Source organism: Dama dama, chromosome X (genome assembly GCF_033118175.1).
Source record: "Dama dama isolate Ldn47 chromosome X, ASM3311817v1, whole genome shotgun sequence".
NCBI lineage: Eukaryota > Metazoa > Chordata > Mammalia > Artiodactyla > Cervidae > Dama > Dama dama.
The window spans coordinates 6,260,021-6,271,836 of NC_083714.1; the positions used below are offsets into that span (position 1 = coordinate 6,260,021).

The 11,816-nt window shown below is 41.8% G+C and overlaps 1 protein-coding gene across 7 annotated transcripts in view; it reads left to right on the forward strand.

Annotated features, from left to right (window-relative positions):
* Positions 1 to 10,753, forward strand: part of GAB3 (GRB2 associated binding protein 3) — a 74,318-nt gene extending 63,565 nt beyond the window's left edge. For 6 of the 7 annotated variants that reach the window (XM_061136053.1, XM_061136054.1, XM_061136055.1 and 3 more), the window contains 2 exons: positions 6,210 to 6,326; positions 7,558 to 10,753. In XM_061136053.1, the coding sequence (XP_060992036.1) occupies positions 6,210 to 6,326; positions 7,558 to 7,674 (234 nt within the window). In that variant the 3' untranslated portion in view covers positions 7,675 to 10,753. Of the gene's footprint in view, positions 1 to 6,209; positions 6,327 to 7,557 lie in introns of those variants that run through there. The other variant, XR_009691890.1, reaches the window with a different exon arrangement.
* Positions 10,754 to 11,816: the final 1,063 nt, after the last annotated feature.

Here is an 11,816-nt window from a genome sequence, read left to right on the forward strand (position 1 = left end):
TCTCTAGAGCACGGGTTCAGTAGTTTTGGCACACGGGCTTTAGTTGCCCTGTGGCATGTGGAATCTTCCCAGACCAAGAATTGAACCTATGTCTCCTGCATTGGCAGGTGGATTCTTTTTTTTTTTTTTCATTTATTTTTATTAGTTGGAGGCTAATTACTTTACAATATTGTAGTGGTTTTTGTCATACATTGACATGAATCAGCCATGGATTTACATGTATTCCCCATCCCTATCCCCCCTCCCACTTCCCTCTCTACCTGATCCCTCTGGGTCTTCCCAGTGCACCAGGCCCAAGCACTTGTCTCATGCATCCAACCTGGGCTGGTGATCTGTTTCACCCTTGATAATATACATGTTTCGATGCTGTTCTCTTGAAACATCCCACCCTCGCCTTCTCCCACAGAGTCCAAAAGTCTGTTCTGTACATCTGTGTCTCTTTTTCTGTTTTGCATATAGGGTTATCATTACCATCTTTCTAAATTCCATATATATGCGTTAGTATGCTGTAATGGTCTTTATCTTTCTGGCTTACTTCACTCTGTATAATGGGCTCCAGTTTCATCCATCTCATTAGAACTGATTCAAATGAATTCTTTTTAATGGCTGAGTAATATTCCATGGTGTATATGTACCACAGCTTCCTTATCCATTCGTCTGGCAGGTGGATTCTTATCCACTGTACTACCAGGAAAGTCCTAGATGGCATTTTTGTAATTTCAGCTTCCATTGGTGGTATATAGAAATATGATTGATTTTTTTCTGTGTGTTAGTGTTGTATCCTGCAACCTTGCTAAATTCACTTATTAATTATAGGCATTTTGAATTTTCTTAAGATTCCTTGGGGCTTTCAGTGTACATGATCATCTCATCTGTGAATACAGTGCTTTATTTCTTTCTTTCCAATCTGTGTGTTCTTACATTCTTTTGCTTGCCTTGCCAGGCTAACACTTCAGTGCAATGTTGAATAGATGTGGTGAGATGAAACTCTTTGTTTCCATCTTGGGGGAAAGCATTAAGTCTTTCACTATTAAATCTGATGTTAGCTGAAGGTATTTTACAGACATTCTTTATCACATTAAGTAAGGTCTCTTCTATTCCTAGTTTTAAGGGCTTCCCTAGCGGCTCAGATGGCAAAGAATCTGCCTGGAATGCAGGAAATGTGGGTTGTATCCCTGGGTCTAGAAGATCTCATGGAGAGGGAAATGGCAACCCACTCTAGTATCCTTGCCTGGGAAATACCATGGACGGAGAAGCCTGGCAGGCTACAGCCTATGGGGTCTTAAAGGGTTGGACACGACTTAGCAACTAAACAACAACAAAAATTCCTAGTTTGCTGACAGTTTTTTTTAAACCATGAATGGATGTTGAATTTTATGCTTTTCCACATTCATTGATCTGATCACTTAGTTTTCTTCTTCAGACTGTTATAGTGTAGATTAGACTGATTTATCTTTATTGAACCATCCTCTTATTCACTGAATAAACCTCGTTTGGTCATGGTATATTGTTATTTTTATATATTGCTGGATTTGATTCACTAACATTTTGTTGAGGATTTTGTGTCTATGTTGATATTAGTTGTTGATCTGTCTGATTTTATAATCAAGGTAATGCTGGTCTCTTCTGGAAGTGTTCTACTTTCTGGAACAGATTGAATAGAATTAGTGTTATTTATCAGACACGACAATGGCACCCCACTCCAGTACTCTTGCCTGGAAAATCCCATGGACGGAGGAGCCTGGTAGGCTGCAGTCCATGGGGTCACTAAGAGTCAGACATGACTGAGCGACTTCACTTTCACTTTTCACTTTCATGCATTGGAGAAGGAAATGGCAGTCCACTCCAGTGTTCTTGCCTGGAGACTCCCAGGGACGGGGGAGCCTGGTGGGCTGCCATCTATGGGGTCGCACAGAGTCGGACATGACTGAAACAACTTAGCAGCAGCAGCAGTGTTATTTATTCTTTAACTTTTTTGGTATAATTCACCAGTGAAACTCTCTGGGTGAATTCAATTTCTGTAATACTTGGAGGACCATTGACATGAGTTATGTAATCTTGGGTGAATTTTGGTTATTTGCTAGAAGTTTTATAGTTTTACCTTTCACATTTAGGTCACATTTACCTGGATTTAACTTTTGCATGTGATTTGAGGTAAAAGTCAAGTTTTATTTCTCCCCCATGTTTCTCTAATTTAATAAGTTTGATTATTTAAAGTTATTATCATTTACAACCATTCTGCAGTGGCTTCTTTGCCATATCCATATATGTATGTTTTTTTTATGGACTCTTGATTCTGTTTTGTTGGTCTACATGTCTATCATTGGGCAATACCACACTTTGCTAGTTATGGTAGCTTGACAGGTCTCAATATCTAGGAAAGGAAGCCCTCCTGCTTTGTTTATCCTCCTCAAGGCTTCTTTGGCTATTTTATGGTCCTTTCTATTCCTATAAAAATTTTAGAAAAATTAGTTAAAGTCTACCAAAATTGGGGGAAAAAAACAAAGAAATGCTGTTCTCTTCAGGAAGGTAGTCAAATTATTTAATCTAACATTGCTGGAAGTGGAACTACATTTGTTCTACTTTTTAAAAATTTGATGCAGCACTTTAGTAGGCAAGGTACCATGAAAGTACCAAGGTACACATCACCACCATATAAGATAATCTTAAAATAGTAGAGAATATATTTTTATACATTTATTTCTATTTATTTGACTGCACTGGGTCTTAGTTGCAAAATATATGATCTTTAGTTGCTACATGTAAACTCCTAGATGTGATATGTGGGATTTCATTCCTTGGCTATGGATCAAACCCAGGCCTCTCCTGCATTGGGAGCACAGAGTCTTAGCCACTGGACCACCAGGGAAGTCCTGCTAAATGTATTCTTTAAATCCAAAACTCAACTGCCAAGAAAAGAAAGGGTATCTCTTAAGCTAAAAATACTGAGAGATTGCAAACCCCTAGAATCAATAGGAACTACAAACAATAAAATCAAGTCTAGAAGTAAGTCATTATTGAAAATATTAGATCTTAAGTATAAATAAGTTTTATATACTTAAAAAATAAGATGAAGGGTTGCAAGTTGGACTGAGTAACAAGGTACTATTTTAAAATGACCAGGTGGATTAAAAAAGACCATTTAGAACTGCTAGACATAAAAATAAGGATGAAATTAGAAGTTCAATGGGTGAAGGTAAACAGGCTGAATCCAAAGAGTAGTTTAGTGAACTGGAATATAGTTGTGAATTCACTAATCAGTCAGGTTAGAGAGACTAAAACAGCCAGAGTTTCAGAAGATGATAAGGAAAAACATAGAGAATCAATATGGAAAGGCATAATGGCAGTTTCTCACAATCCTCAGTCCAAAATCTCACAAGCAGTTTATTGTGTCAAATGTTAGTGGTAGGTGTTGATGGCAGGTATATGGGTGTTCATATCATATTTTCTTCAGTTTGACTGATTATTAGAAAATTTTCATAATAATAAAATAAATAAATAAACCCCATTAAAGGAAAATGAATAAAAGTGAGGACAGAAATTTAAAAAATGAACAAAATTAGAGAAAATCAGCACAGACTTGATTTGTTCTTTTGAAAGATTAAACTTGAACATAATCAATCAAGAAAAAGCAATGGATATAAACATATTAGGAATGTAAAGGATGCAAGAGCTGCAAATACATCAGAGATAAAGATGTGGGAATATTATGAACAACGTCAAAGTAGTGAATATGAAAACTTTAGTGAAAATAGGCAAAGTCTCAGAAAAATATTATTACAAACTGACTCAAGTAGAAATAGAAAACACAAATGGTTATACAACCATTAGAGAAACTGAATATGTAGGGAGATTTTTACTACAAAAGGTCACAAAGCCCTGAAAACTTTACAGACACTTTCTATCAAAAGGAAGAGATCACTGCCATCTTATATAAACTGCTTCAGGAATGGCAAAAAGAAGACATATTATCCTGTCTAAATTAAACTGTCTAAAATAAGTAGTTTATTTATAAAACTAAAATAACTTGATACCAAAACAAATAGCACTGACATGAATAGAAAATTATATACCAACCTCACTCATTCATGCAGGTTAAAAAATCCTAATCAAGAGTAAGTCCAACCACATCTTGTACATGAACATTCATAGCAGCATTTTTCATAACAGCCAAGAAATGAAAGCAACCCAGATATTCACCAAATGATGAATGGGTAAATAAAATGTAGCATGGATACATGGTGCAGTGTTATATAAGCAGCCACACAATGAAATCAGATCCATGAAATGACAAGGATGGACCTTGAAAACAATATACTGAATGAAAGAAACCGGCCAGAAAGACCACTCTTTTGGGTTTCTGGAGCCAGTTCCAATGCGTGGGTGTTGATTGGAGTGGGTTCACACTAACACCAAGCATTTCCCAGACACCAGCAAGGTGTCTGAGAATTCAACTCGATTCTGACACTTTCTACCCAGAGATAGCATCAGATTCCACAGGTTATGGGTTCAGTCTTTTTTTTTTTTTTTTTACAAGACTGCCCACTCCCTTCAACTTCAGATGCCAGTCACAAGCCCAGGTTGTTATCTGTGCTTCTGCCTGACAGGCTACAAATTGGAGGTTCCCACATCCCCTTTCTTTGGTTTGACTACTTTGCTAGGGCAGCTCACAGAACTCAGGGAAGCATGGACATTTACTAGTTTATTATAAAAAGAGACAATAAAGGATACAGATGATCATCCAGATGGAAGTGGTATATGAATAGAGGCTGCACTACTGAGAAAGACTGGTTCCCAGATTGGGTACACACAAAAGAGAAGAGAATTAATTGTATCCTTATTTCACCAGCATATGTTACTATTAGGTCAGGCTAGGTTATTACTTAAGTGTAAAGGAGCCACCAGAGGAGCCCAGGACAAAACTTAATAACTTAGGAGAAAGTGTGGGAAAACAAACTATGACCTCAGCATAGGAAAAATTCTTTAAATAAAATACAAGAGCAAGCTACTCAGAAAAATATGGATATATTACATTAAAAGTGAGAACAATTCTTCATTTAAAAATGCCATACAAAGAAAGAAAAACCAGCTATAAATGTGATGGACTATTAGCAACACACACTACCAACAAATTATCACTCTCCTAGGTATGTGAGGAAGTACTGAGAAAAATCAGAAATATACAAACACTTCAGTATAAAAATTTGCAAAACCAAACCTAATCTAAACAGATAATTCATAGAAAAGAAAAATAAATGAGTCAAGTAGATGAAAGGATGGCCAGTTGATTACATTATCAGGGGCATGGAAAATCAAACCACAAGAGGATATGTTTTCCCCCAGATCAAGTGGGTGGTAGTCGAGTTGAAGGTGCCCACATCCCTGGGTGCATGCTGGTAAGAGCCTCCAAACTGGAAGCAACCCAAATGACCATTGTTGGTGGAACAGTTAAATAAATCATGCAATGAAACCATCTATGATAATGAAAACAAATGAAATAGGGCCAGTGCATTTACATGGATGGATGTGAAGTATGTATAAATGGAGTGAAAATAGACGTCACCAAAAATGCACTCAATATGGCTCTGTTGATCAAAGTTCAAAACACGCAAAACAAAACAGTACGTCACTTAAGGACACTCACACACTCATAAAATCATATTTAAAAAGAAAAGAAGTGATAAACACTAAATTCGAGATTGTGCTCATCCCATTGTAGACGAGAAGGCTGCAGTAGAAGGGGGCAGGTCCTCCTCCACGTGTGTCATGTGTCGTGTAACAGTGGTATATTCTACCTCTGAAGCTCACTGGTAGGGCCATAGGTGTGTGTTGCACACATGTTATCACTGTATTGTGTAAAGTATCTTCAAATGCACTTGGGATGCCTTTACTAGAGCTTTCATAAGTATGACTGATCGTTTCAGGATTTAATCTCTCAGGCATCATGAGCCTGTCAGATACATCAAACAAATTCTTCTTGGGGGAGATTTTGGCCAATCATTTCCATGGTGAATAAAGGCAGGTCTTCATGCGAAGGCCAAATTAGCCATATTGTATTTGCAAGCTCTCCTTGTGATGTGCAGGCCAAGCTGCACAGGACTCATCCACTTTCTGCGGGCAGCTGCTCAAGTAGAGACATGCTCAGCTGCCTTCCCTTGGGCAGCCCAGCCAGAAACTGTTAACCTGAATCCTGGGACATTGGTTTCTAGGAGGAGCGCAGAGCAACCAACTCCTTAAGCAGTGGAGCTGTGACATGGACGAGGAAATTCAGCCTGGATTATTTAGCCTTGGACTTCAACTCAGCATCACCAGCCCCTGTACAGCAGGTAGGAAGTACTCTGTATCAGAATTCCCAGGAGATTTCATTTCTGTTTGGTTTTGTTTTGATGATTCCACCATGTGTATTCTTTTTGCAGAGTCTTAAACATAAAGACATGTACTGTGAAGAATCTTAAAATCAGCTCTAATTCAGTCTCCCAGAAATCGTGGTGTTTTTCCCTCTGGGGTGTGTTCTTGAATGTCTATGTATAAATGTATGTAGTGTTCATGCTCTTCAAAACTTGGACGATAGAGTTTGTTGGGAAATGTCTGGCAGAGATGAGGGTGGGGTAAATGGTAGACCAGGCACAGGAAGGGTCTGCTGAAGGAAGAAGGGATAGCCTTGTTTGTCTCAACTCTAGGCACTGGGGACAGAAACTCTCAGTTGCAATCAGAACCCCTCCATAAAGGGCCTCAAGTGGCAGGTGGCAGTTTTGACGTAGTATTCTCGTCTGTAAAGTGGGGATTAGAAATAATAGCTATGTTGAAGCCTGTTGTGAGGATTAAATGAGTTAATACATGTAACAGACCCTAGCCATTGACCGTTGTCACTCACTGCCCATGGCATGAATGACTGGCAAACAGTGGACAAAAGCTAAATATTTTTGAGCAAAGGATGGTCATAGTCTAAACTGTGCTAACAATGTATTGTTTGACGAGAAAATCAACTTGCTGAACAGGATATACAATATGATTTCATTTTGTGTTTGTGGAGAAAGGTGTTTGGGAGACTTCCCTTCCCTTTTGCTGAAGGGACTTCTCCTTTACCTTTCATTTCATTCCCAAAACCTACAATGACACTTCAGAAAAGCTGGTCAGCAGGATGAGACTGGTAAATTCAAACAGTGAAGAGAGTCCCCAGACCTCCATGGCTTTCGACCACAAAGGCTTCTCAGTTGTTGCCTACAGGACAGTCCATCACAACCATGGCCTTGGTGTCTCAGGTCATTGTCAATTCAGGGGCCACTGTCTTGGCAGAGGAAAAAGAGAGATGGCAGGATTGCAGGGTGTCACCTCTGCTCACAGTATACTGGTCAAGGCGAGTTAGATGGCGAGAGCCAAGTTGAAGGGAGTAGGGTTGAGGAGAGATTCACACACACACACACACAGAGTGTAACACTTCTGCATATGACAGCCCAGGAGGAAGGGACAGCAAACGCGTGAACCTGTAATCCACCAGGGACGTGCTGAATTTTATCGATGAGGTGTAACGAAAACCTTTTTGTTCTCCCCATTCAGAAAATTCTCCTTTCAGAGGATCAGAGAGTGGACTATGTCCAAGTGGATGAGCAGAAGACACAAGCTCTTCAGAGCACAAAGCAGGAGTGGACGGATGAGAGGCAGTCCAAAGCGTGACAGGGTTGGGCTGCAGGTGGGAGGCGGGGCTTGCTTTGAGTTTTTCCTCTGGAAGCCCACTGATGTTCAACACAGGTCAAGACGCAGAGAGTCTTGACGAGACCCTCTTGGAGAGAGGACCCATTTGTACACACTGACTGGGGAGGAGCAGGAAGTGGTCTCCTCCCAGAGGGGCTCTCAGGGGGGCCAGCCCCTGCCCCGACCACCAATCACAGCCACATGTGCCTCTGCTGAGCCTCAGACCAATGTGGTGTTGGCTCCACAGTCAGGAGCAGCAGAGAGAGAGGATTCCACAGCCATGGACTGGGATGTAGAAAACTCCATTTGGGCAGGATGGGAACAATTGAAACGGAAGTTGGGTTAAACATCTCCAATGGAGCATTTGAAGTGCACATTAGAGCCGGTATCGCTGCCCAAAAGATGACATCATTTACTTCCAATGCTTGAACTTTTGATCTCTCTCCTGTGCTTCCATTGGAATAATAAATTATCCTAGGAGACATGCACCTGGACACCGTCTTGCCCCCACTGGAAGACACAGTGCAAGAGACCAAGCCTAGGGATGGAGACAGAATATGTACTCCTTACTCCAAAGAATCCAGCAGACAAGTATTTCTATCCTCCAAAGAAAGACAACACAAGTGATGGGGCATTGAGTCCCAGGCTCCACGATGAGCAGATCACATGACACTGGTGGCTCTAAGAACATCGTGCTTAAGCAGCCACCCATGGCTGGGTGTCCCGTTGCTGTTGGCCTTTTCCCAGTGTTCTTTCACATTCATCATCTCATCTCTTCCCCTAAAAGATCTCAGAAGTTAGTCTTGGCAGAGATCATTGCTCCAGCTTTGAGGGAAAAGATGCTAAGAACTGGAGGAGGGAACACTTTGCCCAAGATGAATCATGCCAAGAGAGCCAGTCAGGCTTCTTCTGCAGTCTCTTGCTGCCTCAATCAGGGTAACTTTGGAGACCGGTGGGAAATACATGCAAACACGGGATGGCTCATTGTCCCCTATCCTTTTCATAGAATTTTGAGCAGGTGCTTTTTATAATTGAAAGGTATGCATGTCAAACCAGGGTTTCTTTGTATGGTGTTCAAACAGGGCACTCGAACATAATCAGCAGTTACCATCAGAGATACCTCCTGAAAATCAGTATGAAGTCCATTTTGGTTCACGTGGTCCCCTTGGCAGTGCATTTCCTGTGAGCCACCCTGGGGAAGACTATCCCTGGTCATCCTGTGCTGGACTTAAGCTTTCAAGTGATAGTTATGATCGGAAAAAAACAAACCCAGCCAGCTCCAGTATCAGGGGTCTTGCCTAACTTTCCCCTTCTGCTTTAGTGGTGACTAGGTCCTGAGAGGGCAAACGTTCCCACTGTGCAACGAGGGCACCTTGTCACCCCTTCCTTTATGAGACACTGGGGTTCCAGGGAGAGGTACAGAAAAAAGGCTCAATTGAGCACAGGGTTTTACTTAATGCCCTTCCTGATTGTTCTGAGCATCTGTAGCTGGAAGACAAATTTGAACAACTGGGTAATAAATAGAGACTGTTATCCTGTCCTGCCACTGTGTTGTACACATGAGGTGGAGGAAGTAGGCAGGCAGGTCTATGACAGTCAGCATTGGTCAGGGCAATTGTAGGCTTTGCTACAGGGTTTCAAACTGCTCCAAACGTAAGTGCAAAAATTTGTTTTTTCAGACCATAAAAGAAGTAATTTTAATGTTCAAAATGATAGGATCTTGTGACATCATTTTCTTCCCAGAGAAAGATGGGGGAAATTGCCAAGTTCTTTAATTAAGTTGAGTATTTAGTAAGTCTGGATGGAGCCACAAGAGGGCTCCTGGACCCCATGGCCTGCTCCTCAGCCAGAGCCTGTTAAGGAGCTGCCTTCTTCGTGTGTGACTTGCAAAGAGTCACAGAGCCTCAGGCAAGAATCCAGGGGTACAGACAGCTAGTTCCCATAGATGGTGGCTTTCTGATGTGTGGGCCACCTGTGTTTAGATCACTGCCTGACAAAGGCCAGTGCAGAAAAATTTATACGTCTGAGAATCAAGAACCTAACCACATTGAAGATAGATTGGAAAAGTAAATGCAGCTGAAATTATGTCAGCAGTGAAATGTCATCCAATTGACCAAAAAAGAAATATTTTTCTACAAAACGTTTCCAGGGACATGTTTACTGCACTAAGCAATAGACACTTGAGTGGTGTGACTTTTTTGGAAGTGATTTGGGGTTTTACAAATATCACTTCACCCTCATTTTCAGGGTGTATGCATTTATGTCTTGCTTTGATAAAACTGCTAATGGACAGCTACACAAAAACATAACAATTCATGGACCCAAAATACAGGTAGTTTTTGAGCTGACTGCAGCATATGCTCCTGAGAAAGGCACCATAAATCACAACAATGGATGCTAGCCAGATCTTGTTTTCTGGCAGAGATAATCCACATGTAATAAAGAGCTATGATTCTGATGGGCTCGGAGGGATTTTCTTTTAAAAAAGAAATAATCTCTGACACCATTCCAACACAAGTGCACATGGCGTGTCTGTGCACTGTGCATAGTACACCTTTCTAGAAAATTTGGGCATCAACATAAAGGGGAAAAGGCATCAATTAATCCTCCATTGTTTTCTGTAGTTCCTTTTTGCTTCATTTCCTTCCGTCTCATTTCATTAGGAAATACCTTCAGGTCAGGGGTTGTGTCATGCCAAAAGGGGGGCTGAAGGTTTTCATGCTTGCAACTCCCTAAGTCCACAAGCCCAGGATGTTGGGAGTTAAACTTTCCATGGGGAGGAGGAACTTGAGGCCCAGCACATAGCCCAGCTCCAAGGGCATCGAGTGACCCTGGGGACTGACTGTCCAGGCCACTTCATGCAGTAAGCAGCAGCTGAATTGTAGTTTTTAGGTGCCACGGGAGACTGAAGGCACCCTTCAGGCCTGGCTTTCCCCTCTCAAGACCTCATGCTTGGCTCCTGTTCAAACCACGTTTGTATCTGCAATCATGCTGACTTTTAAAAATTCACTGTTTTTACTATTTCATTTCTGGCATTAATAAAAGTTATAAGGAAGAATCATGACCTAAGCGTTCTCTTATTTGTTTTAAGTAATGACCTCTGATAAAAACTCAGAACACATTTTGAAGGCTGAGTGTTGAAAACAGACTTTCCTGCTGTTATCAAGTACAACAGGCCTAACCTGACTCACATGGAATACCCCACATCCATGTTACTTTGCTGCAAGCAGTTCAGCAGGTGGCTGGAACAGGCACTGCTTCTAGTCAGCCAAACCGTCTTTTTTGAGGTCAGAAACTAGCTTCTGTAGTTGACAGTAAAATCAGTGGCCCTGCCAGATACCACAGATAAGGTGACCTTCGGTACTGACATTAAAAGGCAACAGCACCCAGCCTGCCTCCCCACAGCAGGGGTCTGTTGTGCCCTCACCTCTCTTTTCCCCATGGTTGATGCTCCCAGTTGCCCTGGGTGCTGGGTCAGCAGCGTCTCTATGCCATGATGTAAGGCAGAGACAACCAGAGTAGCTGGGGCTTGGGTTTGGGGGAACCAGGCCAAAGGCACAGACCCTACAGTCAAGTGGATTCCTGGTGCTGAGAGAAAGGAGGAGAAGCCACGTGAACTTCCTCACCCTCCCTGGTCAAGGACCAGGCTGATTACTGCAAATGGCTAACCTGAGAAGCAAGGGCCAGGAAACCTAACATGAAGGTCTCTGAGCCCCAGGCCCCTTGAGCCCTGGCCCCCTTACTCCACCAGGAACCTCCCTAAGTTTCCAGTTTCTACTTTATTTTCCTTGATCTTAAATTGCATTAATTATTATTTCTTTATTTTAATTGTGCCATTTGTTTTTATAAATTTAGTTTTTATTTTCTGAGAAAGAGTGGCACTGCACAGTCTGGAGCAGGGAGTCCGATGGGAGAGAGCAGAGCTAAGACAGAGACCCCTCCCACATGGGCACCTCACTGACAGCAGATGGGGCACTGGAGAGCCTAAGGGACAGGGTGGCCTTTCCAATCAAGGCAGCTGGTCACTGGAACTACATGATGCAGATCGTGAACCCGACATGGGACCAAAGCCGTGCCTCCTGCAGTGGAAGCCTGGAGTCCTGATCACTGAACCACCAGGGAAT